Source organism: Anticarsia gemmatalis, chromosome 25, assembly GCF_050436995.1.
Source record: "Anticarsia gemmatalis isolate Benzon Research Colony breed Stoneville strain chromosome 25, ilAntGemm2 primary, whole genome shotgun sequence".
Taxonomy (NCBI): domain Eukaryota; kingdom Metazoa; phylum Arthropoda; class Insecta; order Lepidoptera; family Erebidae; genus Anticarsia; species Anticarsia gemmatalis.
This window is the reverse complement of record NC_134769.1, coordinates 4,695,528-4,722,791: the sequence shown is the minus strand read 5'-3', so window position 1 is coordinate 4,722,791 and position 27,264 is coordinate 4,695,528. Positions and strand designations below refer to the sequence as shown.

The following is a 27,264-nucleotide window of genomic DNA, read 5'->3' as shown; positions in this document are numbered from 1 at the left end:
TTTTGCATTTTGTATACACTAAAGCTTATAATCGTAGTTCGATAATTCGTCCGTATGGACTGTAACAATAAGAAGAAATAAATATATTATAACTAGATGACATTGTTTAGTGAGAACAATAATATGTAAGCCTGAAAACAATTTTATAAGGAAACCATCGACCAAAAAAGATACGATGTCTTTCCCCAATTTTAAGGAACAAATAAAACCCAACTAAATCCAAACACAGTACCATGATGAGAAACAATATTTGAAATAAAGAAATAATTTACTAATACATTTATCTCTTTGTAACTAAATTATCCAGTATTAAAGCATGTGTTATTTGAATTATATAGGTTAATTCAAGATATATGTTGTATAAGATCACCTTTCGAACAAAATCAGCTGTTTATTTTCATGCTTGTTTTTAAATTAAATAATTCGGTCTTGAATAATGACTGCCTGTCGACGGTCTGTGCAACAGTAAAGACATCTAGCGGTAGACATTGGAACGTTCGAAAATCATTCTGTCTCAGTCACACTCGTGAGTTCCATGCGGCCGAACGGTTCAATGACTTTGGCGACCGTTTCTATTTTCTCTCTGGTTTTGTCGTCGGCTCGGCCCGCAAGGAAGGGGTCTTTGTTTGCGTTTCACGTTCGCGTCGCACGGTATCATCTGCGGCCGCGGCTCTATCGTATCGTTACCGAGACGGAATGTGCCCGCATAAGTGGAAGCGTGGGTCTCGCTCCTCCCGGTCGATGTGAAATGTCGTGTAGTGTGCCAGAGTGGCGCCGTCTTCGAGTGCAAGTGCAGTGAGGTGCAGTGGTGTGTGCGAGCGAGCGTGGGTCGACTCGGCCACGGCGAGCGAGGTGCGCGGAGGTGGCGGCGGCCGCACGGCCATGACCGGCGACATGCCTCTAGGGAGCGCGCACGCGTTCGGGCGCGCGTTGCTCCGGGACGGGGCGCTGCCGCCGCTCGAGCCCGGCCCGCCCGCGCCGCCAACGGCGAACGCGCAGCCGCCCGACAAGCGGCCACCGGCAGCCGCCGCCAGCCCCGAGCAGGTCATGAAGCTCTATATGAACAAACTCACCCCCTATGAACACCGTGAGATATTCGACTACCCCCAAGTGTACTTCATAGGCGCGAACGCCAAGAAACGACCCGGGCTCGTCGGGTTCCCGAACAATTGCGACTACGACAACGAGCAAGGCTCGTACATCCACATACCTCACGACCACATAGCGTACAGATACGAGGTGCTCAAAGTGATCGGTAAGGGTAGTTTCGGGCAGGTTGTCAAGGCGTACGACCACAAGAAGCGCGAGAACGTCGCGCTCAAGATGGTACGCAACGAGAAGCGGTTCCACCGCCAGGCGCAGGAGGAGATCCGCATCCTGGAGCACCTCCGCGAGCAGGACAAGGACAACACGATGAACGTCATCCACATGTTCGACTCGTTCACGTTCAGGAACCACACATGCATCACGTTCGAGTTGCTGTCGATCAACTTGTACGAGCTGATAAAGAAGAACAAATTCCAGGGTTTCTCGCTGCAGCTTGTGCGCAAGTTTTCGCACAGTTTGCTGCAGTGCTTACACGCACTCAACAAGAACAGAATTATACATTGCGACATGAAGCCAGAGAATGTGCTGCTGAAACAACAGGGACGCTCCGGAATTAAGGTTAGTTTCACTCATTACTTATTTACTAAACTGCACCGTGTTTATATAACAAAAACAAATGAAAGCAAACTGTCATATTTCGCATGTCAGTCTGTGCTAATATGACATACCTATTAAAGATCTGAAAAGCTAAATAAAATTGGACAGTACAAGAGCTAGGGATACCAAACAGTAAAGTATGCATTATCTGGTAAACTGTGCACATAACAACAAAATGTGCGATCGTGCCAGGCCCGTTTAGAAACTCATTTGTATCACTCGAAAAACAATCACAGATCGCAAACACCTGTTCATATAGAAACTGTTCAGCGTCGGATAAAATCAATAAGCAGTGCTGTGTTACATTTTTCGTAAACAGTTGCAGCTGTGTGCGTGCGATCCCGATCAGCTGGCCACACCCGCACCCCTATTTACCTACCCACTGTAACGCGAATGATAACGGTATTATTACACGGATCGTTAAATCATGCATATTATTAATATGACTGTACACTTAGTGTTAATTGGAATAAGTGTTCGTAGAAATGCGTCCGGCTTGTGATAATTCGATGCGTTATTAGTTTTTACCCGCAACAGATTGAGCGATAAACGTTATCTGTGGCGCGTCTCAAGTCGCTCACCCGATCGCGTTCTATAATTAAACTTCCCGATACATTCAGTAAGTCGGTCTCTCGCCATGTGATGTTACACTGTGGTTATTTACGTCAACACGCATCCGCGTACATCCAAAACACGGTTAAGTCTGCTTACCGTTGAAATACGAACCAATGTCACTCGGCGACGTTGCATGCCACAAAAAATAATACAAAAACGCATGAAAACCTTCGACCGCTCACAAGCAACAAAAACATTGACCTACAAGTTGATGATTGAGCTTCGAGTTAATAGAAGCTGTCGAAACTTCTTGTGAATCTTAACTTAACCGCTACATTATGTTTAAAAAGAACAAATGGGTAGGTATAATGTGTAGGTATAGTGTAAGCACTTTTGTCAATACCTTGTGCAATTAATTAATCTAGGTCACAGGCAGTGTCAATGACGTAAATAATGTTAAATATGCTCGACCTGAATGCAACTGAATCGTTATTTTTTTGTTTATGGGCAGGAACATGTCCATGTGACTTGTATATGACCCGTCCTGTGTGATAGTAACATTTGTGTCATGTTTATTCAGGTGAGTCCTAGTTATAGACAGATATTGTACAGGTAGAAGATAAGATAAAATGTTTCATCGGTCGCATATTGTTGCCATGCGCAAGTATAACGGTGCGGCGCAAGCGCAGCATTGAAACGCCAGCTCAACAAAGTTTCATCCATTGTTTTCATTTTACAAAAATTCATAAACATTAGCTAACAGCCGTTAAAAGTAACATGTCCTCGTTATAAAACCGACGAATATGGCTAACCGTCATATGTTTTTTTTTGTAAACGTAGCGGTAATTTTTAATTCGAAACCGGTTTTATAAGTTGCTTATTTGGCAAAAATTACCGTAAATTTTTGCGTCAATTAGGCATCTTTTATAAAGCGAAGTCTGTTTGGTGGAAGTTCTTTTAATATTCAATTAAGTGGACATTGTCATACATAATGTCTTATACAATGGAAACTTTACACAAATAAAAATAACTGTTTCCTACTGGCACAGTAGTCTCCTCATGCTCTTATTGAATAAATCAAATTAATTATTTTTATCTATAGTCAGGCAACGAGTCTAATAACTAGTTGTGGAGATATCTAGCCCGTACTAAGAACGTGTAAAGCACGACAAGTTAATTTACTGCCTTCATATTACTCACCGGAGTTGAACTAATTACGATTCTTGGCATAATTATGACGCCTGTATATTATCTATCTTATAGACCACTTTTGTTCTTTTGCTTGAAAATACGGCGTGTGGTTACTTAAGAAATATATGACTAATCCGACATTGCAAATGAGTTTAAATTATACTGTCTGAATGCAGTAATAAAGTTACTCTAGCGGAGTAGCGATTTGAACGAACGGGTCTGCTCGCTCGAAATATACCTGCTACGTTTTAATTTCTTTGTTGTCGGGAAGATTTTTTGTTGAAACGTTTAATCCCCAGCTGATATCTTTTATGCATCGCCTTAAACTATTATTATAGGCTCGACAAAAAAACACATGCATGCGAGATCTCTGACGAATACAAAAAAGACAACCTTATCGAACGTTTAGTATTCAAATATTGCACTCGGAACTCCATGCTGTTCAGTTCATACGCTGTTTTTCATGAAATGATTTTATAAAATAAAAACTTTTTCGCAGGGCGGTTTTGCGAATTTTCCAATCAGTTTAACGCGACGGTGTCGGCCGTGCCCAATGCCAGATATTTGTGACGACGAAGCGTTTTGTTGCAACCCTGCGGTCTGTCAGTCACGCAACCGTTCCAACTAATCCTCTGAACAAACTGTGTCGACGGTTTAACTAAAAATCTTTTCAAACGAGAATTCTTCCTATTATGTGTTTAAATTGTGGACTTGTTCGTGCACAATTAAAAAAACCTGACTAAATTTAAATGAAACAGTCCTTGATTGATATATTAGAACGGACGAACGTGATGGATTTCTTTTTGATTAATGGACAAATTGACCAATTTCCAATATTCTGAATATTTCTGCAATGTCAATCAGTGTCGCTAATTTGCGGTTTCAATATCTTGATTAATATACTCTGCGATTGTTAATAAATAATACACAATACATTATTCCATTCAGAATCTTTCACATTCTTGTTCGACAAAATGGGACCTGTCTGCACGAAAACATATGTTTGGTAACAAATGGCGGGATGTGCATTGGCCTCGAGAGAACACCTGTGCATGAACCAGGTAGATTTATAAATAAAACCTGCCTAACTGGAGCAGGTTTCTGTTCCACAAAGCGCGGGGATATTTTCAACCGATCGTTCGGAATAATGGATGGGACAACATGGACGTCTCGACTTTGACAGTAAAGCTTTCAACTTTTTATTAAGTTTTGGTTATTGAGGTTATGATTCAAGAATCGTAGATTTCAGTGTACTACTTTCAAAGTTTACGAAGTTAGCATTGATATGAGGTACTATTATAGTTAAGAAATTCTATCTAGGTAGGTATTCAATTCAGAAAATATATAAGTAGGTATTCGTGCAGTAGCACGACTTATTTTTCAATTCAAATAATAAGTTGTAAGGCAAATTGGAAATTGTAGTCACATGCACGTTTCAAGTAATTTCGAGTAAATTGTGTCATTATATGCGCAGGTGGTATCGTGTACACTGTTATTTAGTGCACATGTGCGTCTCTGTAAAGAACTGAAAAAACTCCGAACTGACGACCCGGCCGACTCATTTACACTAACGTACTCATACAAGGCAAATAGACTGCATCTTGCATGTAAATACATGAGTAATTTACTCTTTACATAGCGTTTGAAACATGTGAAATGTTTCAGTACAGTTAGCGAGAAGAACGCTCAAAATTTTCTTAAATGATGTTATTATTACTTAAATTTAACAATTTAATTGTTTGATTTCATTAAATGGACAATTTCGAAACTGAAATATGTATGTGTTTCTTAATTTTAATAATTTAACTGGTTGTTTTTATTAGTGAACTGCAACGAAACTCAAATAGAATTTACACAAACAAGCTATTTCATGATTACTATATTAAATTTCATTCGAATACTGCTTCGGTAGTAGTTTCGTAGTTCCCGTCAAATACATAACATGCCTTTATACTGGTTTCTGCTTATTAGTACTTAGTATTGCCAGTAGACAAGCCATATTAGGTGTCACAGCCACGTGCAAGCAACTATTATGTCCGCAATGAGTTAAACGCTGATTGTAATTCCAAGGGCTATTCTTCGTCTCGTGTTGGCATAAACAAATAATCGTATTTACAATTTTAATGAGTGTATTTGCTACTTAAACTTATATACAATGCGGCAGTAAGACCTCCTATATAATTAACCATTAGTTGTGGTACGTGATTCCTCTTCTAATGAGATCGATTCTGGTTGTAGGTACATGGATTTACAAAAACCTTGAAAAACGTATTTTACATACATATTTAAGTTTAAATCATATAAATAACAAGTAATTCCATACGCATTTAACGCAAATAAGATAATACATATGCACATGCATACATTAAATCACGGCTTGTTAATATCGAGGTAAACAGAGACTAAACAACAGCAATTGCTACGATCCTTACAAACTTCCCTATTTAAGTAATTTAATCTAATAGAAATTAACCTCGAGATACCTCTTACTATAAATGGTAGTGGTCAATATGCATACAGACCACCTATGCTACATCTTAATCCAGCATTAAAGTGCGGAAGCAAATACGGAAGTGCATAGCCTAAGTGCTTCTCACAAGATAAGTGCTCAGAATGAGGATGTTTGCCTTCACTCATTTTAGGAGTTTACGATGTAAATAGGTTAGTACAGTCGTTTTGGTACGGTTTATAACTCAATTATGTTCAACAATGCAATACTACGAGTGTTTGAGTGAGCATTGCACGTTTTTCGTTCGAATTAGTCTTTGACGAAGTTCAATGGAGACGTCGTTTTAAGTAAAGAAAAAATGTACCTGTTGTGTCGTCGGCTGTGACACCACTTTCTCTTGGTTGCTTAGTGCGATTCTGTCTACGTTTACAATAAATATTGCTTGAAAATATATTCTTGTCTACAACAAAGATAATATAACCACTACGTTTAGTTTACAAACTGTGACCAACTCCAATCTGTCAACACTGTCAAACGAAACGTTATGTTATGACAATCGTTGTCAAAAAATTTCATAAACTGTTATAATATAACCTTCTTTGTTCAGTTCCTTGAACTCTACGTATTCTATGCAGAGAATATGAAGTGCAAATATATTAAAACACAATACTAAAGTGCAGAATAAGCTAAAACGGTCGTTGCTCGTAGTTCATTGTTCACTAATACGCCGCAGGACACAATGTCCACTGTTTGTACTATTAAAGTGAGATATAGCAGGACTTTGTCCCCAGCTGTAAGCTGCCTTTATGTTCTAATTGTATCAATCATAGTCATTTCACTTTCGAAACTGTATTGTGTATTATTGGCATTATTTGTGCTAACCTAGATAAAAGATACTAAAGAAAGAGACTCGTCTGGCTTAGGGTGTGAAAGTGAAAATATAGACTCATTTTCATTTCAGACTGTTGTAAAATTTAGCAACCGTGATGCGGTTTTGTTTTTACAACAAAGCCTTTTAGTGATTCTTTTATTTTTAGGCGTGTGAATGTAAAAGTCTGGACACTTTCGTTGGACGCACAAAAGCCTACAGACTAACGTCTACTGAGGGTATACTGAAATAATTAACATACGTCTTTATCCCCCATACTCTTTGTGTGCTCGTGACGCATACGTGCACCAGTATCAGTTACATGTGGCTCATGTAAGTGGGTTTGTATGACAAAGAGAATAAGTCCGTATTATGATATTTGCATCACAGAGTAACGATGTCACATTTGAATTAACACGCTTTACATTACTGCGTACAACAATGGCATTATTATCGCGGAAGATAGAATTACAAGTGCAGTATACGACCAGAGAGACTTACGTAGAAACTTTTATGGATAATATCCACATTTGATTTCTCGTAATGATAACGCCTGCCCTTTTATTTTTAATTGACATTTTTGTACGGCTATGCTTGCCGTTGGCGGGAAGATTGTCGTTTTAATTGTGCATTGTCGTAAATAAGCCTTTTAATAAATGTTAATTGTGGTAATAGAATTTATCCTACACGTCCTACAATAGGCGTATAAAAATAACTTTATCCCCTTTTGTTGTTATTTCGTATTGAGCTTATACTCGTACCTATTACAACTTTATAAAGTACGTGATGCTATCGAAATCGTTGCCATATTTGCATTCCGGTAATAGCCTGAGAAGTTTCCAAGCGACGCCTGGAGATAGGCAAATTAGTTCCTCCTAGTAATTAGCTAATGAATAATGTAAAGTCCATTATTGTTGTTTTGCTCATTACATTATGCCGTGGTGCTGTGACGACGTACGGTAACTTGCAAACAATTTCTACGAAGAATGCAGGCATCTCGACATTCTGTAGCTAAGTCTATCCCATCATTTACCGCAGGTGTCAGGTGTCAACCGGCTGGCATGTCGTAATATTTACCGGCACATCATTCATGGTAATTATAGCGTGGATTTTTCGAGCGACATAAAGAAAATTGATTTTGTTTCAAAAGGTATTGTGTAGGTGTACTAACAGATCCAAAATGGTTATAGATAAAAATAAAACATTCGGTTTACCAAAGAAAAAAACAAAATAGCGACACAAATTCTTAACCTTACTCTCTGCCGGAATATCGATGTTACTTTTTACCGAGAAGCAATCAGTCCCGTATAAGGCATCTCATACGTAATCTTTCTGTATCTGGCATTTTTTGTACAAGTGTCGCGAGTTTGTTATTGAACTACATTCAGTTATTGTATGGCAACATGGCAACCGTGTGGGGACTCGCATCGAGATAAATTTGGGTCATGCGGTCGAGACGTCTGCTATCGATTCAGCCATCTTACGCAAAACATTTATGCGCTGTGCTTGTGTGTGATAAGCGAGCTTTTAGCGTTATTTGCTCTGATAAGAGTGTATCACTGCCATGGGAGAAATATGCTGAATATGTTCAACATAACTTTCATATTCCGACCTTCTGTCTCGTACAAACTGAGGACTCGGGTGTAGTCAACACGCCAAGTCTCAGGACGATGAATTTGTAAGCAACTTTTTACGAAGGTCCTCTGTTTGGGACGATCTAAAAATAAGTCGAGCTTGTGAATAACAAATTGAGGTTACTTTTTAACATATTTTTCATGTTTATATAATTATCTTCGATTTGGACATTGAGCCGTAAGACTAGATAACAAAATTCTTAAAATTAGGTCAGTATTAAACGAGTCACACTTATGACCCATCTTGACCCGGCCATGAAAATGATATCAGTATCTAAATTGCAACAAAACTTTACAATTAATATTATTTTATCATGTTCTTGGCCCGAACTTGACCGTTTGTTCTAAGAACCGGCTGAAATGCTTGGCGGAATGTAAACACTTCGCCAAAGCAGAATTTAATATCAAAGAGTACTTGAGCTTTGTAACAGTACAAAATTAATTGAACAAAACATTAATATCAAACTTCTTAATTACACTAGCAGTAAGGACAGACTTTGCTTACTGTCTGTAAATGGTAATACTACTTAATGTGATAAAACCTAAAGATATTTGTTAAATATATAAAACCGCTGTGAAGGCGTAAAATAGCAACGTCTTGTTACCATAGCTAATATTCCATCCAGTATATCCTGATTCTGATTTCATAACACATGGAAAGTTTGATGCATAAATTCATAGGGATTTTTCTTTCCCGACGTTTAATTTCTGAGTTTGGAAAACTGTTCATAAAGTCTCCAATATTTTACCTTTCAATCAATAGCTACGTTACTAATTTTAATCTACAATTGAGTGCAAGTCGTATTAAAAGTTTTATTGTAGCTTCATCTCGTTATAACTAGGACACAATAAAGCTTCAAAGATGAGCTAATAGCTACGTCCAATGCACAATAGATTGTCCAAGGGTTACTCGTATAGATTCTATACCTGTATAGGAAACACCTCTTCTAAATGCGTCACAAGCACTCGGCAACGGGCGTGGAGAATCCGTTGTAATTGGGTCATAGTTGACCGGCACGAAGCACCGAGTGGATATTAATAGGTCCACTTATCAATCGACTAAACACGGGTGCAGACGGGAGGCGGAATTCGAAACGGATGGAGTGAGCTTTGTTTGTCGTATTGATCCGGTTTTGTAGAGAAAATCTGCCGATATATCGGACTGTTTTGATGAATTCAAGTGTTGATCTTGGAGTATAGTTATGGTAGCCTGGCAAATTGGAATGTTTATCCGCTGTTATGACTGATTAGCCTTAAATAGATTTTTGGTAGCAGAAACAGTGTTATCATTCATTCTGTTCGTCCAGCCATCTAAAAATACCATAAAATAAAATTATTAAGATTTGCCAACAGTTTCATTTGTGCAAACTCTTGTGAATTAAAAGTTAGAACGCTTTTTAGAAGCGGTTTAGCCCGAAGTTTCGCGTAAAGTCACAACTAGCTCCCTCGGTGGAGTTTCAAAGACTTCAAATGAAGATCTCTCTGCGGCCGCCATTGCCCCGGGCACGATTTCCAGACGTCTGTGCAACTTTAAAAATTTGCTTATTTTTTTCAGCCAACTGAAATGCAAAAAGACTTTTCTCGGGTGCATCTGAAATTCGCGTTGATGTTGATCATTAATAAACTTGTTTCAGAATGTAATTTACGACGACCTCTTTTCCAGCAAGGCGTTTAATTAAGGCGGGTAGTCTGATATATTTAGGTTGATGCGACTATCCGAAGCTGGAATGGAATTACTGTAGTAGGTATTCATCTATTTCAATAGAGTTTCAGTGCATCGTTATATATCAAGATGTTAACGAGCAATTGTAATATTGATTATGTAAAGCCTGTTAGTATTAATTGTTACTTTGAAATTTACAAGTTGTAGTATTTATTCAGACAGAAAATGAACACCCTTCGTTTACAGTTTACATAAAGAGGCAAATATTACTTGAAAGCTCAATAAATAATTATCTACTAGACAGAGCAGAAATTCCGTGCGCTAGCAACAGTACTAATTACCTTAATTAATACCTTTTTAGCGCTACGGCTCTTATTAATTTGCCTGCACCTGACACTCGGTGTAAAGTGTACGCAACTTGACTCGTAGCAATTACTATTATTGCTGGCCGTCCAACCGTGAGAATAACGACTCCATCTTATGGAACAAATGATAGCAGAGTTCGAGACGCGATCAGATATCTACCTGACATATTAATTGAGCTGTCAGGTCGTGTAAAAAGACTCCGACTTTGTCACGCACTTCGATGTGATCAGACAACTGTACCTATATACACTTTGAAACAACAACGATCTCTAATGGCTTGAAATATTCTTTGAGAATTTCAGTAGACAAGTAAAATATAAAAGACTTTACCATTATATGTCAAAAGAATATTATACTTGTTAATAATATAGAGTTTGCGTCGTCTAAGACCCCGCGGAGGCACTTAAAATGGTACTGCAAAAAATAAAACCTAATAAAGGGGTGGCTCACATAAGAGAAACCTCACTAACAGGTCCTTGGGGATTTTTCAAGATTTTCTGATGTAGGTCAAAATTGTTCTTACTTAAATATATCTACGCATATACAGCAATGAATTCTAATTTGCGCAGTCGTGTATTATTCATGATATTGAACAATACCTACCCATATTTCTAACATAAAGCGATACGAAGTTTCATCATACGGAATGCGTAAAGTTGGCAGTTAATCCTCAAAAAGTTTTCAACTTCCACTCAAGTTGACTTCCCGTTCAAAATGGCTGCAATAGAATATCTCTGAAGTAGCAACTCGGTCGTCCTAATAAGGCACTTGTCAAAGTGCGTAACCATTACGTGGCATAGACACGAGTCACCCGTAACTAGGTCACAAACGGACGGGAGCTCGGGACCGATCGATTGCACCTACTACGCAACCAGATATCGAGAGGTGCACTTATATTTTTTTACTCTCGCCACCCAACAATATTTCGAACCATTTCAAATATTTTTGAATGGAATGAATGGAACCGTGTCACGTTCGATGTTTGAATCTACCGCGAATTTCAGTTTTCCGGCTGCCAGGAATATAGGTCGCAGTTTTCTTCATAAATAATGGAAAGATGGGCTCCGTTGTGAAACTTACGCGCAGTTTTCAAATCAAACTACGTTCATTCAATAAGTTTGTCAGTTTTATTTTAGAACTTTAATAACACCGTCTTTTCTTCATTTTATGATTGTTATCAACGATGTCCAATTTTATAAGATTGACGAAAACAAAGGCTTACCTTGTTATTATTTCAGGTAACTTTTTATTATTTAGGCAAAGCGAATTTTCTTTAATCTTTTCCTGGATTATATTTTTATACTTTTCATCTAAATCGAGAGGTTTAAAATAAAGGTAAAAGTACGTCTACCGATTTATTTACTACTATTTACCGAAAAACTAAATTCAATCCGGACGCAGCCGCATTCAACAAATTTTCTTTAAGTTTACAATAAACGAAATTGTTTTTGTATTTGTTAGTTGGTTTCTGCGAACTGCCGTATATATTATGATCAGATTTTTTGCATAGTTTAGGCGTTAGTGTTGTTTTGAATCACTATTTTAAATATCTACGTGTATTGAGTAACAAACAACAGTGGCTCAGGATACTGTTTTAAAATGCTGAAAGGGTAAAGGTTCTATGTTTCTTAATGTATTGATAAAGTTTGTGAAAACAGACTAGAATATTTAGGCCATTTTTCAATCTTGAAAACAACATACCATACAGAAAGGTTCAGCGGATTAATGCCGAAAGGATATATAGAAAATCCATTTGTCGTCTCAAAACTGTGAATCATATCATAGTATATATATCATATGACTGACTTTCTAGCTAATATTCAAGGTTGCTTTGATTTACACAAGTTTTAATACCATTATTTATAATTACACCGATTTAATAACTTAGGGTATTTTATTGTGCCGTAGCGGATATTACGCCCATGCATTGCACCACCGCCTAGGGCTTTTGGCCTACCGCCAGCGCAATGCACAGCTAAATACTAAAAAATTACGATTAAATACAATAGAAAGTCGTATCTTTTGTAACAGTAATGATTGAATACATACTGGCCGTGATAATGAACTGGATTTTATGAAAGTACTCTCGACTAAGTGGGACGAAGTCTATTGTCTGACCTCCTTTATGATTAAGATGTTACATTGAGCTTTCTTGCTGATGTTTTTGAATTAATTTAATGTTTTATCGTTATATTTTAATTACAATGTTATATACATTTCGTAATCATTAAATAACTATAACATAATAGAATTGTGTTGTAGTTACTGTTCACTCTAATAAACAAACGCAAAATAGATTTTATCTTTTTCTAATCTAGTTTGCTTTGCATGCCAAATTGATATTGTAGGAATATATTCTTAGGAAGCTCATCTCTTGATAACAGTTTCTGTTAGTGAAGAATATGTTACAACATAACAATGCTGCAATATTTTGGCTTTTGTTAATTTCTAACGTAGGTACAAAATATTCTGTACGTTAGTGTAAAATTTAAATACGAATCCAAATGTAACATAAACACAAAAGAAAAATAGAACAACTAGCTGAAAAATCATTACTAAATGTAGTTACATGAAGTTTGATAACAACAGCGGCAATGAACAACATAATGAGACGAATCTCATTTATTACTTCAAAGCTTAAAGTAAACAACCCGAGGCTTAAATCTACAACACTGTAGCGCAATTCTGTATAGTCTGTACTGTCGAGTATCGAGAGTTTGACATTTAAAATGTACTGCCAAAATAGTTCTTACAGACCCGCGCTAAAAAGATTTTCGTGTAAAATTTCTCGGTAGCTAGCCGGTTGTCGGTAGTCGATAGTAGTAGAGAATCGCGCTACTGTTTAGTCTGTATTGTCGAGTATATAGAGTTTGACATTTAAAATGTACTGCCAAAATAGTTCCTGCAGAGCCCGGTAGAGGCCCTAAAAGTAGTAAAATTCCTCGATAGCTAGCCGGTTGTCGGTAGTCGATAGTAGTAGAGAATTGAGCTACTTTATTTGTAAACCTTTAAATGGGAATAGTCTGGAATAACTGGAATATATTCCCGACGTAATGGATGGGAATAGTTTAGATTTTACGACAGCTGCACATTTCAGCCAATGTTAGATTTAATGGATGTTTTAAGAGTGCAATGAAAAACTGTTTTAGATTTGCGTTAAATGTTTTCGACTAGTTTTAAATGACTTGTCGCTATGAGACAGTGTTCCATTTACTTATCACTTAACGTTTTAGTCTATTAGATGTAGGAAGTCAAAATAAATACTATTCGGAAGGCGACTACGATCATCTTGCTATTTAATGGTGATACTAAAGACATAGCTTACGCGATAAAATAAGGTGTTTATGACCAAAAAGAACTATCAATTATCACACAAAATATCAATCATTGCTATGACAATATTCAAGTCTATCAAGATGTTAACATCGCAAGTTCGAAGTACTAACTCCTGACTCTCATTAGTATTTACGACAGTAATAGCCAACGGTTATGAAGTTGACAGGCGCCGTTATTATATTATACACGACTCGAGTTACAATTCACTTCAACTGAATTAAACAGAAAACGTAGGTTTCGTTTACACTCATTAAAACCATTTTAAAAATACCATCGCCATCGGAATGCTTTCAAGGGAATGTCACCTACTTTGCCATAAATGTAATGAAGTTAATTCTAGTCATTATGTAGGTATTTACTTTCTATTTCACTATAAAAACTGGTAGAACAATCATTTGAGCGGGTTTGGAATATCAAACCATTTTCTTATGAAAAATAATGACTCAGCTTTACATCGAGATCTGCTTAAACCATATTCGAAATAAGGTGCCTTCTTTGAATAATAAATAGGCTCGAACCAATTTTGCCTCGAAAGAAAATCTTAACAGACTGGCTGAAGATACCAATTCGATGACAAGTCCTGAAATAATAATCAATTAAGTCAGTAAATAAATTGGTATTTCAACACTTCACATGAGGCATAACTGTTATATTTCAGTTGTTTTCTCAACCACTTAGTTATCATAAATCTCTCATGAAACTGTGTGAGGCAACAGTTTCATTAGTCACTAGTTCACTGTGTTACGTTACACCAACAGATTCAATGTTAGCTGTTTAAGAATAAACTGTTGCGGTAACAGTGATTGCGTATGCGCAGAGCAAACAAAACGTTGGCGGATTTTTTTATCTCTTCTTATATTTAGAACGGCCTCCCACGGGCTAAGGAAAGTGGGTTAATGCCAAGCCCACACGACCTGTGGCCCGGTTGACTGACATGTGTCTCCTTACACTGTAACCTTATTGTTTCTATCTAGAGTAAATTAAAAAAGTAAAAGTGAAGAATCTGGGTCCGGAAGCGAAACGAGGTCATTGGCAAACTCTGAAGATCGAATGACCGAGATTCGATTACAGCTCAAAGTCTATATCTTAAGTCTTAATAGCTTTTTGACTTTTATTCTACATAAATTAGTGCCGAATCGTTGTCGTATTTTATTTTTGAAACGGTTTATGTAATCGCTATTTATAGGTTTGATAAGACGTAGCTAAAATCTTGTAACACGATTTTGTGAAAGTAACAAATCCAATAAGAATTGCCCGATTCAGTTGATTGAATTCATTATTTTGCCTCTTTTTTTCCGTAAAACGATCTGCATAGCACTTTAGTAGCTTAAAGAAAATCACTACTTTGTACCACGCAATCATTATTCCTAGGCATGAACTCCCATGAAAAGGCGTTAGGCTCCCAGCAACAACAGTTAAGTAACTGTATCTTCATAATAGTTGTAAGCTGTAACTCAGAACATTCAGAAAACATAAACTACACTGAAGAAACACTACATTCCTATATTTCAAAAGTAATTTAAAATTCAAAATGGTTGCCTGTGTTCTCCCACATCCGTTCCAAAACTGCATCCATAGTACTAGTATTGTTCGTCTATCAATACTTTATGTTTCGCCCTATTTGTCTTGCAGGGCAGTACCTAACCGTACCATCTGGTTACATAACATACCGCTCCGTGTCACAATATAGTTTTATTGTTTCTCCATCTGATAACAGCAGTACATGACGAATGTGGGATCATTCGTTTCCAGTGTATTATAATCGACGTGCCTGAATGACATTTTACTAGGTTTTATTTCAGTTTACTTGTGTAAGGTTGTGGAAATATATTCCTTGTAGGCATAATATTGTAGCATAGTTCTGAAAACATTTGTTTGATAAACACGACTAGGTATAACTTGTTTTATTTTTATGTACCTATCGAAGATATATTTCTTATTAATACAGCCAATCAGAGTGAATCGATGCCTCAACGAGATAATTCACACATTACTCAACTCTTAAACTTAGTGGAATAGATAGTGAAAGCTGTTTTGACTAGTCAAATAATTAATCGACTACGAATAATACACGAGACATAAACACTATTTAATAGCTATACGTTCAGCACAATGGATACAGGAGAAATCAATGGAAAATAACCGTTATTTTTGAACCTGAGACCGCGCGTGGGCCGACCGAACAATTTATTCGTTTGCCTCCTCCAGCTTTCCACAGTGTATTTGTATACATTAAATTAGAAATCTTAATTTAATGGCGAGTAATTACGCCGACACGAGATAATGTTTGTTAGTGAGAGTGTTTTGATGATGTCAGCATTTTTTCTGTCTAGCATTTCGACATGTTTTAACTTCGCAATCAGATTGGCAAGCGTAAGCTTCTCTCCTGAATAAAAGAATATTTTTGTGTTTCTAATCCTACTTTATTATAATGATGTCGAGAGTGTCGTTGTTACGACAAACTCTACAAAATTCTACTCTATTATAAAACTAAATTACAATTTATGAGCGTAGAATAAAGGACTCTGTTAATAAGTTTAAATGAAATTTTGCGCAGTAGACACAAGTAATTAGTAGTATAAATTAATTTCAGTATTAAACAATAACACGAATGTATTTCGACGAGTAACGATCTATAATCCTTAGTTGCTTCGTTCCCATTCCAGTGTTCATGTTTGAAACCACTTGAAGCTTGTCCGAAGTAATTATATCGGCGTGAATTTGTTTGTATTGAATTTACCTTAACTGGTATATTTCTAAATTGTTGAGCCGTATTGGAAAACCGACCGTAATGCCTTTTCTATTAACGAAATGGTATTATGGTTAGGGTTCGCACTTGAATTTTCTCAGCCTTGGTGTTTTTACGAGCCTGTTAATATTGAGCCTAAATATACGTATTTCAGACTATGTTTAAGCCGTAGCTTGTGTCGTTCAATTTGTAAAACAGGTCTAAAACACAACATAATGAGAAAACATGAACTATCGTTCGATTTGTTCGAGAAATTCGTGACATATTCAACAAAATTAAATATTCTTGCAAATTATCTAGTTTGATGTATCGGTCCACTTGGTCGTCAAAATTGGCCCCAAAATTTATTCTAGCGTAAAGTCCGAATTTAGGGCGTAATGACCCGATATTATGGTGGCTCTAGTCACCACAGCGCCGGCGAAGTTTTATTTCAGTTTCTAGGTCATGGTAATTAAATAGGCGGCTATAAACCAAGTGTGAATGTACTGTTTAAGGGTCATACGTATCCTGCTTTATGTTTTAGTGACCTCTTGAAGGTTATCATGACTAATAGTTTTTTTTTTCGATATTAATTAGGGAGATTGTCACGTTACTTAAAATAAGCGGTGAGTGTCACTGTCAAAATATGTTATCACTTGACCTTTTAACGTTTAGATAAACGACGAATTTACATATAACGGAATTAGATTTTTGCTTGCGATTACTTTACTCAACTTTTGTAATTCCACGCAACGTGGCAATGGCGGTTTTCAAATATCTTAGTTTATAAGTCTCTGTTGACATCTAAGTAGCATCACAAAAACCCACCATGCTACACGAAAGCACGATTTCTCAAGGCACTTTTTACATTGTTCCTGACCATGAACATCAAAGATTTAAACGATTTAACGTGATGTTATTCTTACCAGCCATATTGTTCCCCAAACATTTCCTAGTTTACATTCGGCTACTAAAATAGGTACAGAGCGTCAATAATTGAAAACCACCATTTGAACCATGATGCTTATTTATTATACCTATCCGTTCAGTCACGATCTACTCAAGGTCCTAACTAAATGGGTAACCAGAAATGTAATTATTGTTAGGTAGTCGAAGCAAAAAACTTGGCGAGGCAAAAGGTAATTTCTTTGATTACAGAGTTTGTAAAGCGATTGCTTGAAGGCAACAATTGAATCTAGAAAATGTATAATGGATAATAGTTCGAGTTGATTTTAGTTCCGATTTTTTTCAGTCAATGAGTTGAATTGTAGTATTGAAGGCCTAAAATAGAATTATGCTATTTTATTGAAGGATCTCATATCAATTTTAGTATTTTATATGTAGTAAGATGGTTAACGCATACATTATTTTCCATTCAAAAACAAAAGCAGTTCAAAGATTTTGTTCTCTAGCAATAGCTTATGCACTATATTGAAAACCTAGGTATACTCTAACATTAAAAATGCATTTATTGAGTTGACGCGATTTGATTGTTTAGAGTTCTATAAAAATCATCGCTGTCATTAACACGCGTAACTTATGTGAATCATAAACCTTAAAGAATGAACACGACTTTAAACAAATTCCAAATGACGAATAGCCTTTCTTTACGTATCAAATGAATCAAAGAAGAAGCGACCTTGCCAAGGCGTATCAGTATCCGCTATAAATGATGTACTTCTATTAATATATCATCTAGTAATTGTATCAAGAAGTCATATCAATTCCAAGAGTCCAACGTCCGTATATCTCAAATGGTCCTCAAATACGTTACTCCAATCACAATAGTTTCATTCACATCTCAATTGACGGCACTTGGAGACTGTCAGCTCAAATCAGAGAACATTCATACTTTACCATCTCAATATTTGTAATACATTACAAATTCAACCTTAAACTCTGACCAATAAAAGTGAAATTCAATGTTTAAACGTGTACGTGTCGAAACGTTTCGCTGCAATATTGAGATCGAGTCACGACCCGGGTAAAAGAGTCATAGTTATTCAGAATCGATTACGAAAAGTTGATCGTTGATCGGATCCGTTTGTCTCGTCTGTCAAACAGGACAATGCGTAATGATTTCAAAAAGATAAACTTTCCAAGGGCTGTCAATATCAGCTGGTTTAACTTCATAATTTATTTCGTTAACTGACAGATGGTATTGAATAGTTTCGAGATGTTATCAAACTTATTATGGAGCTTTGTTGTCTCTGTCGATCATGAGTTCGTTACACAAATGCACGATAATAGAAAATTCTTGGAAAATAATATTGAATACTGTTGTTTGACAAAGAGTCGTGTATACAGATTGCGTAATTTAAGCTTCAATTACCTTCAAGAAAGACGTTTAGCATCTGACACACTTTATAAACATAGCTTATTGAATGATGTTGTGGGAAACCTGTCAGTCAGGGTTGCGTCTTGCAATTAATTGATTCTGCGGTCTGAAAAGGTATACCGGACAATAGAAACAAATTATTGAACGCTAGTAATAGATTACGTCCCTTACCCGACTCAAACAGGTCGCTCGTATCTTGCACTATATTATTATTTATAGATGGGACTGAAAATTGGGACGAATTACATACCGCTGACCCCGTTGCCGGGACGCTGGACACGGCGGCTTAAAATCGGGATTTGCCGCAGAATTTAGTCTCATCAGAACCCTACCGTCACGTCTCACAATATTTTTTTACTGAATTCAAGTATCTTTTGAATAACAGGAGTGCAGTCATGGTAAGTTAATGTAGTTGATACATATTCAAAGAATCTATGTAAATGCTAAAAGTACTTGACTATAAACGTCCTTAAGTATTAGCTAAAAGACATTTGAGAAGAGCAGTCTTGGAACAAAATGTTCTTCCGGCTATTGTCCGGCTGTCCCGGACACGACAATCGCCGGAATTGTTTTAGTTAATTGTTTACTATTGTTCAGATATCCTGCCTGAATGCTGAACAGCGAGTAAATGTATTTTAGTCATGTAAGGAGCAGCTTCCGATGCCATTTTGGGATAGATTTCAATCTATTAGCAGATGTTTGTTTGGTTTCTTCTCTTCTAAATTGAACTGGCCTTTTTATTGAACATCTTGAATGGAGTAATACGATCAATCACTTTAAGACAACTCGATTTTATTCTGAAGAGTTCACGATGATCCGAGATTCATTTGATGTGCCGAAAATATCTCTTTTGCGTATCTTTATAAATAAAAGAACACCCATAAAATTATTTACCGTACAGTTTTAAAGATGAAACTTTTTGTGATACGGAAATTTACGAGTCCGTAATAAAACGGTCCCTAATGATATTTATTGCTGGTCATCACAAAAACTAACAATTTGACGTGTGTTTGACATCAGAGGTCATTGTTGCACGGAGGAAACGGATGTCGTTCCTTTCCTTACCCGTCTCTACGAAGACGTTGATCGATCGCCATTAACATACGATATGAGTAATATATTTATTTTTGTATTTTATTGACGTGTGCTTCTTTCGCACGACGCATTTCGTTTCAAACGCCGAGACAGGAAAGGAACACTTTATGGTTACTAAATGTGTAGTAAACTGCGTATATTCTGATACCTCCAAACTTATTACTTTGTACTAGTTAGTAACTAAGATTACGTTCTATATACTGTAGATAACGAATCAAAATCTGGAAAACATAGCACACAATAAATTAAAGTTTAGCGTTATCTGATATTTAATATTGTACAGGCTTGTTAAAACAAATGAAGTGCTAATAAATCATGATGAACAATAGTAAAGGAAGTAAATTCACGGGTGTTAATGATCTAATGTGTAGTATTTGAAGATTTTTTGTTCTAGGTCATGATGAAGCCGTTCAATACCACTATTTATTGTTGATTGACCTTTGATGCATTTTTTAGTTTTTGTTATTATGTTTTATTGGTTTTACTCGTTTTTTATACACTATTAATGTTTCCTGGAAGGGTGTGGTAAGTAAGACATTTGGATTCTTGTATTTCTTAATGTTTTAGTTTGCTACCAAGTTTCAAGATTTTGAAGCTATGGTTAGGATTATAAACCTGACATTTACGGTAATAAACGTATTTCACATTACATTCAGTTTCACTTATTTCCGAGAGAGCGCAACTTTCATAATAAAACGTACATCTTTGTTTTGATAAAATCCAAGTCATGTTTTTAGAAAGCATTCCATTTATACATATAATGACATATCGATGTGTTAGGGATGCCTAGACTCAAGATATGAGCAGTTTACTTTGAAATTATCATACATATAGAAAATAGAAAATCTTTTTACAAGGTACTTTAAAACAAATATGCTTTAAGCAGGATGTTCCAGTCACCTAACGGTAATTGAACTTAAGATCATCCTGCCTATAATAAATGATACATAATTATCATAGTCCGCTACACTACACGATAGATCATTTTTTACACGATAATTACCGCGCATTTGCGAGATCTCTAATAACAGTGATTGAGTAAAGCACCCCTACGTCATTGAAGCGCGATTCCTTCAGCAGTTAACATGGATGAGTGGTGGCGGAGATCGAAGCATCGCGTTATGTGCCCGCCGTCACGCACCGCTGGACAACCGGGCTACGGCCAACGTAACGCTATTTCAGACCATTCTACTATCGAAATTTGCGTAAACACCCTTCAAAGGACCCCGTTTTACACAATTATACGCATGACCCGTCCGTCTTAGCGTAATGCTTTCAAAACTTTCATCAATTATTAAATTCACTTACCGAGTTGACCGTTTATAAGTTGATTATGTTGCTCTCGAACCGGAACACCTGACCGGAGGTCGTTAATCTAAGGCTCGAAGGCTTTCGTCACGCAAGCCGTTGACTACCACGGCTCATACTTCTTAGTACGCAAAGAGTATTTCGACCTGAAAAATAGTGTTATTGAACGCATTTGACACCGAATTCAGGTCATTGTACTTGCCATAATTTACACTGGCTTGACGTTTCGGTAGATAACGCTCTGAATCTGGAAATTTTGCTTTAGTTATATTGTTTACCTGTTAAATATAGCTTCTAGGCTAATTGCAGTGATAACGGTTTGACAAACAACTCTAGGACTATAAACGCATTTAGCATATTATTGCTATTAGGCCAAATGTACCAAAACCATACGTCAAAGTCACTTACTCAATACTGTATAAAGTATCAAATTCCACCCGGAAGCTCCTCCAATTGACACCCAATCAGTAAAATATTTCTGACAAGATACGACCGTAGTTTTTCATATTTGCAATGTGTTTTTTGCTTCACCTAAGGTACATTACCCTACTTTTCTAATTTACGTCTGACTACAAAGTCTATCTAGCCATCTAATTTACAGTTTCGCCTTGCTATTTGACTCGACAAAAAACACATTTTTTACTTAATAATTCGACAATTTCACTTAAATGACTATGCAGTTTGATAGCCAAGAGTACGTGAAATTTAGAATCTAGACCGTAGCAGTGAATAGCGGGCATTTCACTTACGGAGCTCAAGGGGAAAGTGGTGGTACAATTACTGTGTACAATGTAAATTATTTCCAATATGAATATTACGTTACATTGTTGGGTTCGTGTACTGAATAGATTTGTTAGGGCGTTTATAGGCGGCCGAGTTCTAGTATAATGTAAATCTTAGAACAACTGTGCCAACCGCAGTCTATCTACAGCTCGGGTATACACACTCAAGTGGTTTGGTAAAGGCGGATAATAGAAACAATAGCTTTTGATATTCAAGCCAAAACGATTAAAGTCTAAAGTTTGCGTTTAGTCACAATAGACACACTTTTCAAATATTTAATCTTTAAAAATATGGCAGATATAAGTCAGTTTATGCTGCCATAATACGTTGGTTGCCAACGAGAGAGTCTAAAATAGGTATTACAAATCAGAGAAAAGACTTCAATATCTATAGCTAGCGTATGTCACCGAGTATAGTCCCTACCACTTCACCTTTATACATATTCAAATGTCGATGGAGTGGCCGTATGCAAATGCCCTTACACTCAGCTCGGCAGACGCAGTCTTAGATGTAGAACATTGTTTGCGTATAGATAACATATCTATCATACAAAACACATTTAGAACCACAATCTTTAACCTCATTGGAAATAGGTACTAAAACAAATTCCTGAACAAATAGTTACGAAACATTTGTGTAACATTATCTTACGTTATCAAAGGTTATATCTCATCTTGCATCTCCATTGTTCCCTATTGACATCCATTGACAGATTGCACTTGACCGCCTTTTACAAAGGCCAAACTGGTTAAAAGTCGCGTCAAAAGAATCTGTAAAGCCCACTAAAACGTCTAAACAATAATAACACGTATAGCTTACGTTACGTGACAAGAATCCGAAGATTGGTCCTGTAGGCGACACGCTTTTGTTTGTCTTGTCAGGATATCTATTTTTTGTAGCTTTGTCAGTTACATTGTTTGTTGCCAATGTATATAAAAATACTATTTGATTTCATATCTAAATTGTGCCTATTTGCAAGCAAATCTTTGTTCATATCTTAAGCATTTAAGGTAGCAAACACTTCCTGTCCATAACGGTCTTTATCTAAATAAAGTATTATTGCGAGACAAAAGGCAAGTGGCGTCATTGTGGTAGCGTAATGTAAGTATGTGTCGCTATTAATTAAGATCTACAATTTGATAGTCGTTTTGTGCTCGAACATTGTACTAATTGACAAAGACATTTTATCTACTGAAGTTACGTTATACTGTAGTTATTACTGACCTGGCCTCGTCTTTAAAGCTTTTTTACTATATTTTTTATTATTCGAGTACATAATTTGGTTATGATTGAGTTCCTCAATATAATTCATTGGAGTGTTTGCAATGATTTCTTGTTAAGAGACTATTAAATAAATAGTCGATTGTGTGTATAGGTCAGAGGTGAAGACACATGATTTATGTGTAAATATATTAATCTTATTTTGTGTTTGTTTCAGGTAAACATAATTTCCTGTAAACGCTGCAGTTATTTAGCAAGTAAGACCAAAGATACCTTTTCGTAATCGATATAGTCACCGCTCTATAATCTACAATAATAAATCAAAACGACAATACCCTTTTAGGTATCCGTAGTCAGGAATCAGATATCTACGATTTCCGTTATTTGTCACCGATAACCTTGTTATTCTAGCTTCAAACTGACCCCAATATGTTTGGAAACTAAGAAGAAACTGTACAATTCTTGCGCATTCTCCCGCAACAGACCTAATTTCCTTACAAATAGGTCATAAGTATTCATCGCATACTGAAGTCTAGACAGCAGACAAGCCTGTCGCAGTCTAGAATTCTAGATTGAAGTGTACAATGGTGTTCAAGTTAAAGTAACTGTTGCTTTGTTATCGATACAAGTAAAGGTAAACTTGTTATCATGAAAATGTCTCTCCGTGTCGAGTTATTGCAGTCATTTGTTGAGTTACATGCTCTAAGTGTTTAGATTACATGTTCAGAACACGTTTAGTTTAAGACTAATAAAATGTCTCAAGTTTTACGGTTAAAATAGAAATATCAAATGTATTTTAAACCCCAAGATATAAGTTTAAAAGCATTTGAAATTTTAGAAGTTAGTTTCTTATATAGATTTCTTATAATTATATTAACGATGACATGGTAATTTTTCTATAATACACTAAAATAAGGACTTTTTTTAACCAATTGTTTAATGAAACATGATTTAATAAGTCTATAGAAGTTAATAACTTGAAAGAACATCGACATTGTGACACCGGCAATCTTCCTTTAACGTTCAGCTTTTTATATTTGTTTACCATACGTTAAAGTTTGAGTGTGTCTGCCAACATTTACTTTATATTCGTTATTGAACCGACCGTGTAAATATCATTACGTGGAATTAATTGAGTATGCTTCGTTTAAAATAATATTGATGAAGAATGCTCACACGTGCGTCATGCATTTTACAATGTTTTGGTTTTAAAGGTAATATTTAAATAAAAAAATATTATTTTACGTACGTTTACAGAAGAATATTAGCATACCTAAGTCACCCAATTAGGTATCATGTTAAAGAAACTCGGCTTTAGAAATTTTCATTTACTGCGTGCAATTTCGAAGTTGTAGATTCCATTTAGTTTCTCTCAATCGACCTGCATATCGAAACCGTGAGAACACCGGCTTTACATTCATTTCATCACTACTGTTAAGCCAAATGCTTACAATAATATATTATGCAAAACAATATATAATATAATTGGCAAATTGAAACATGCCTAGAACATGTACCGGTGTAATATTTTAGTGTTATCACAGTATCGGCAACTGCTATGAAATGTACAACTTTTGCTAAGTAGTGTACGTACTTATTAATAGATGGACGTAACACAAGTTGCGCAAGCGTTGCGCGACATTTTCACGTACAGAAATAGTGTTGTACGCCCTATTTCTTCAGATTACAGGGTTGCCAATGTGAAATTACTAAAAGGTGTTGTAATTGGCCTAAATTATCGACACCCGATAACAAGCTGCTAAAAAAATACCAGCGTCTAGTTTTACTTTGTTCTATAAACATAGGTTGCAAGTTGTCATGTAATTGTATATTTTCAAGTTTATCCCATGGGACAAGTAAGCAAAATAATAGCTTTTAAACACCTAAGGTTGCGTGCAACTAAATCGTTTTCTACCCTTCTCTTTGTGTTGCTATTTTGAGTAATGCTAACTGGTCCGGCCTGTCTTGTCCTGCCTGATAATGTCGCAATCTCATTTGCAAGTTGCGACCAAATATAAGAGATATTGCATTGTTGAAATATAGTTCAATTGCTCGAGGACATTTCGAGTCGAATTAATGTAAGTTGGCTAAATTAATTTGATCATAAGTTATTTGAATAAATCATTAATGTTGACGGTTGACATAGAAACAAAAGTGTTATTTAAATGCTTTATCTTTGTTAGTAATGTCTATGTCTAGTTATTGTATCGTTATTTTAGATAATTTAAATATTGAATGCTGGTTTATTTTAGTATTATTCAGATACAAGTGTTGGTTAAATTTTACATTTTTGGATCGCTATTATGTCAAGCAACAATGCAAATTAAACTGAACATCAAACACAAAGTTTCAACTTGATAATTTTTATGAAAACGTTCGCGTGCCAAGTAATTAATGATTCCACATTGCATTAACGATATTTTGATTAATTACATTGTCTAACTTGTTTCGTACACACTTAGAAAATGCATGCCTTATGTTACATAAATTGTGACTACTTTACCACAATCGAGCACAATAATAAAATACTTCTTTTTTACACTTTTCATCTATTATAATATTAAATTCTTATTGAGATTATTTTGGGCAAAATATTTTCGAAACTGATGAAACCTTGCATGCCTAAAATTTGTTTAATACATCTATTGAGGGCATGCAAAGTCCCCAACCCGCACTTGGCCAGCGTGGTGGACTCAAGGCCTAACCCCTCCCTCATTACGGGAGGAGACCCTTGCCCAGCAGTGGGACATTAATGGGTTAAATTTTTTTTTTTATAAGTACATGTTGTTTATTTGGTTCATAAAAATAAATAGACACACAGTCTAGGAAACCCTCTCGGCAACAAAGACTTTAAGTACTGAAATATACTACTTTTTGTGACTCACACAAAAATATTATTCAGATGAATAATTAATACAGTTTTTACAAAGATTACTGTATCACAACGTCTATTATTCTCAACGATGACGCCTGATTTATGAACAGTAACGGTTATGCAAAACAAGGCGTTCATTTTTATGATGCCTTGCTTCGATGTTACAAAGTAATTGTAGGTTTATTCTTCCTTCAGTTTACTTTATCAGTGGGTAACGGGATGCCTTATTCTTAGTTACAAGCAACTGTATTCGCGAAGTCGTTAGGTAACAAAGTTATTCATAGTTATCTTTACGACCTAAAGTGGTGCAGCGGTAGTTGATAGGTCTTGGAATTAACATGTCAGACGAGGTGTTGGTGTTAAGACACTGCGTTTATTCGTACATCTTTTCTAACGTCTTCATAATAGTTGCCTATTTAAGTCATTGTTATAAAATTGTATTTTTCTTTGTTTTATTATTATAATTTAATTTAATTTAAACCCCATTGCTGGATACGGGTCTCCTACCGAACGAGGAAGAGATTACTCCTTGAGCATAGAGTCAGTTTTACTTAATTTACTATAATTTCATCACCATCAAAAAACAGTATTAAGGTCGATATAAACAAAAGTTTCATGTTCCCTCAATATCCTGCGTATCATAAGTACCTTTGCCTCTAAAAATAAAGAGACCCTAAATATTTGCGAGATCACTGCACATAAGGTCCTTAGCGACAAGCAAGGACTTATCTGATGGCAATTTATTTATACATATAAACACACGCGGCTGACATTTACAACACTGAAGATTGTGTCGACCTTTGAAACCCTACAGAATGTCATCTATGGAGCCCTTACTATTGGTTAAAGGGAGATCAAGTCGTCAGTTGCAGTCGCTTCCATTTATATTGCTTTCATTGCTTTGAAAATTGGAATGTATTGAATTTTTGTTTCTTGTAAACGATCTGGATAAAATCTTTGAAATATATTAATATCTTTAATTATGGTCATGGTTATAACTTATTTGGAGTTACATAAGTGTATTCTTCGCAAACTGTGCAACTAAAAATTGTTGTATTATTTGTGACAAAAAAACTGTCCTGTCTAAAAATCCCCTTGCTTAGTTGTGTTGAAATCATTGTTACGGTATAACAGAACATTGACAAAAAAC

The 27,264-nt window shown here is 36.0% G+C and overlaps 1 protein-coding gene across 5 annotated transcripts in view; it reads left to right on the top strand.

Annotated features, from left to right (window-relative positions):
* Positions 1-522: 522 nt before the first annotated feature.
* Dyrk3 (Dual-specificity tyrosine phosphorylation-regulated kinase 3) overlaps positions 523-27,264 on the top strand; it is a 144,988-nt gene continuing 118,246 nt past the window's right edge. For all 5 annotated transcript variants that reach the window (XR_012960131.1, XR_012960132.1, XM_076131343.1 and 2 more), the window contains exon 1: positions 523-1,665. Coding sequence is in view for 3 of the 5 variants with exons in the window: in XM_076131343.1 (XP_075987458.1) it covers positions 883-1,665 (783 nt within the window). In the remaining 2 variants the exon portion in view is untranslated. The remainder of the gene's footprint in view (positions 1,666-27,264) is intronic.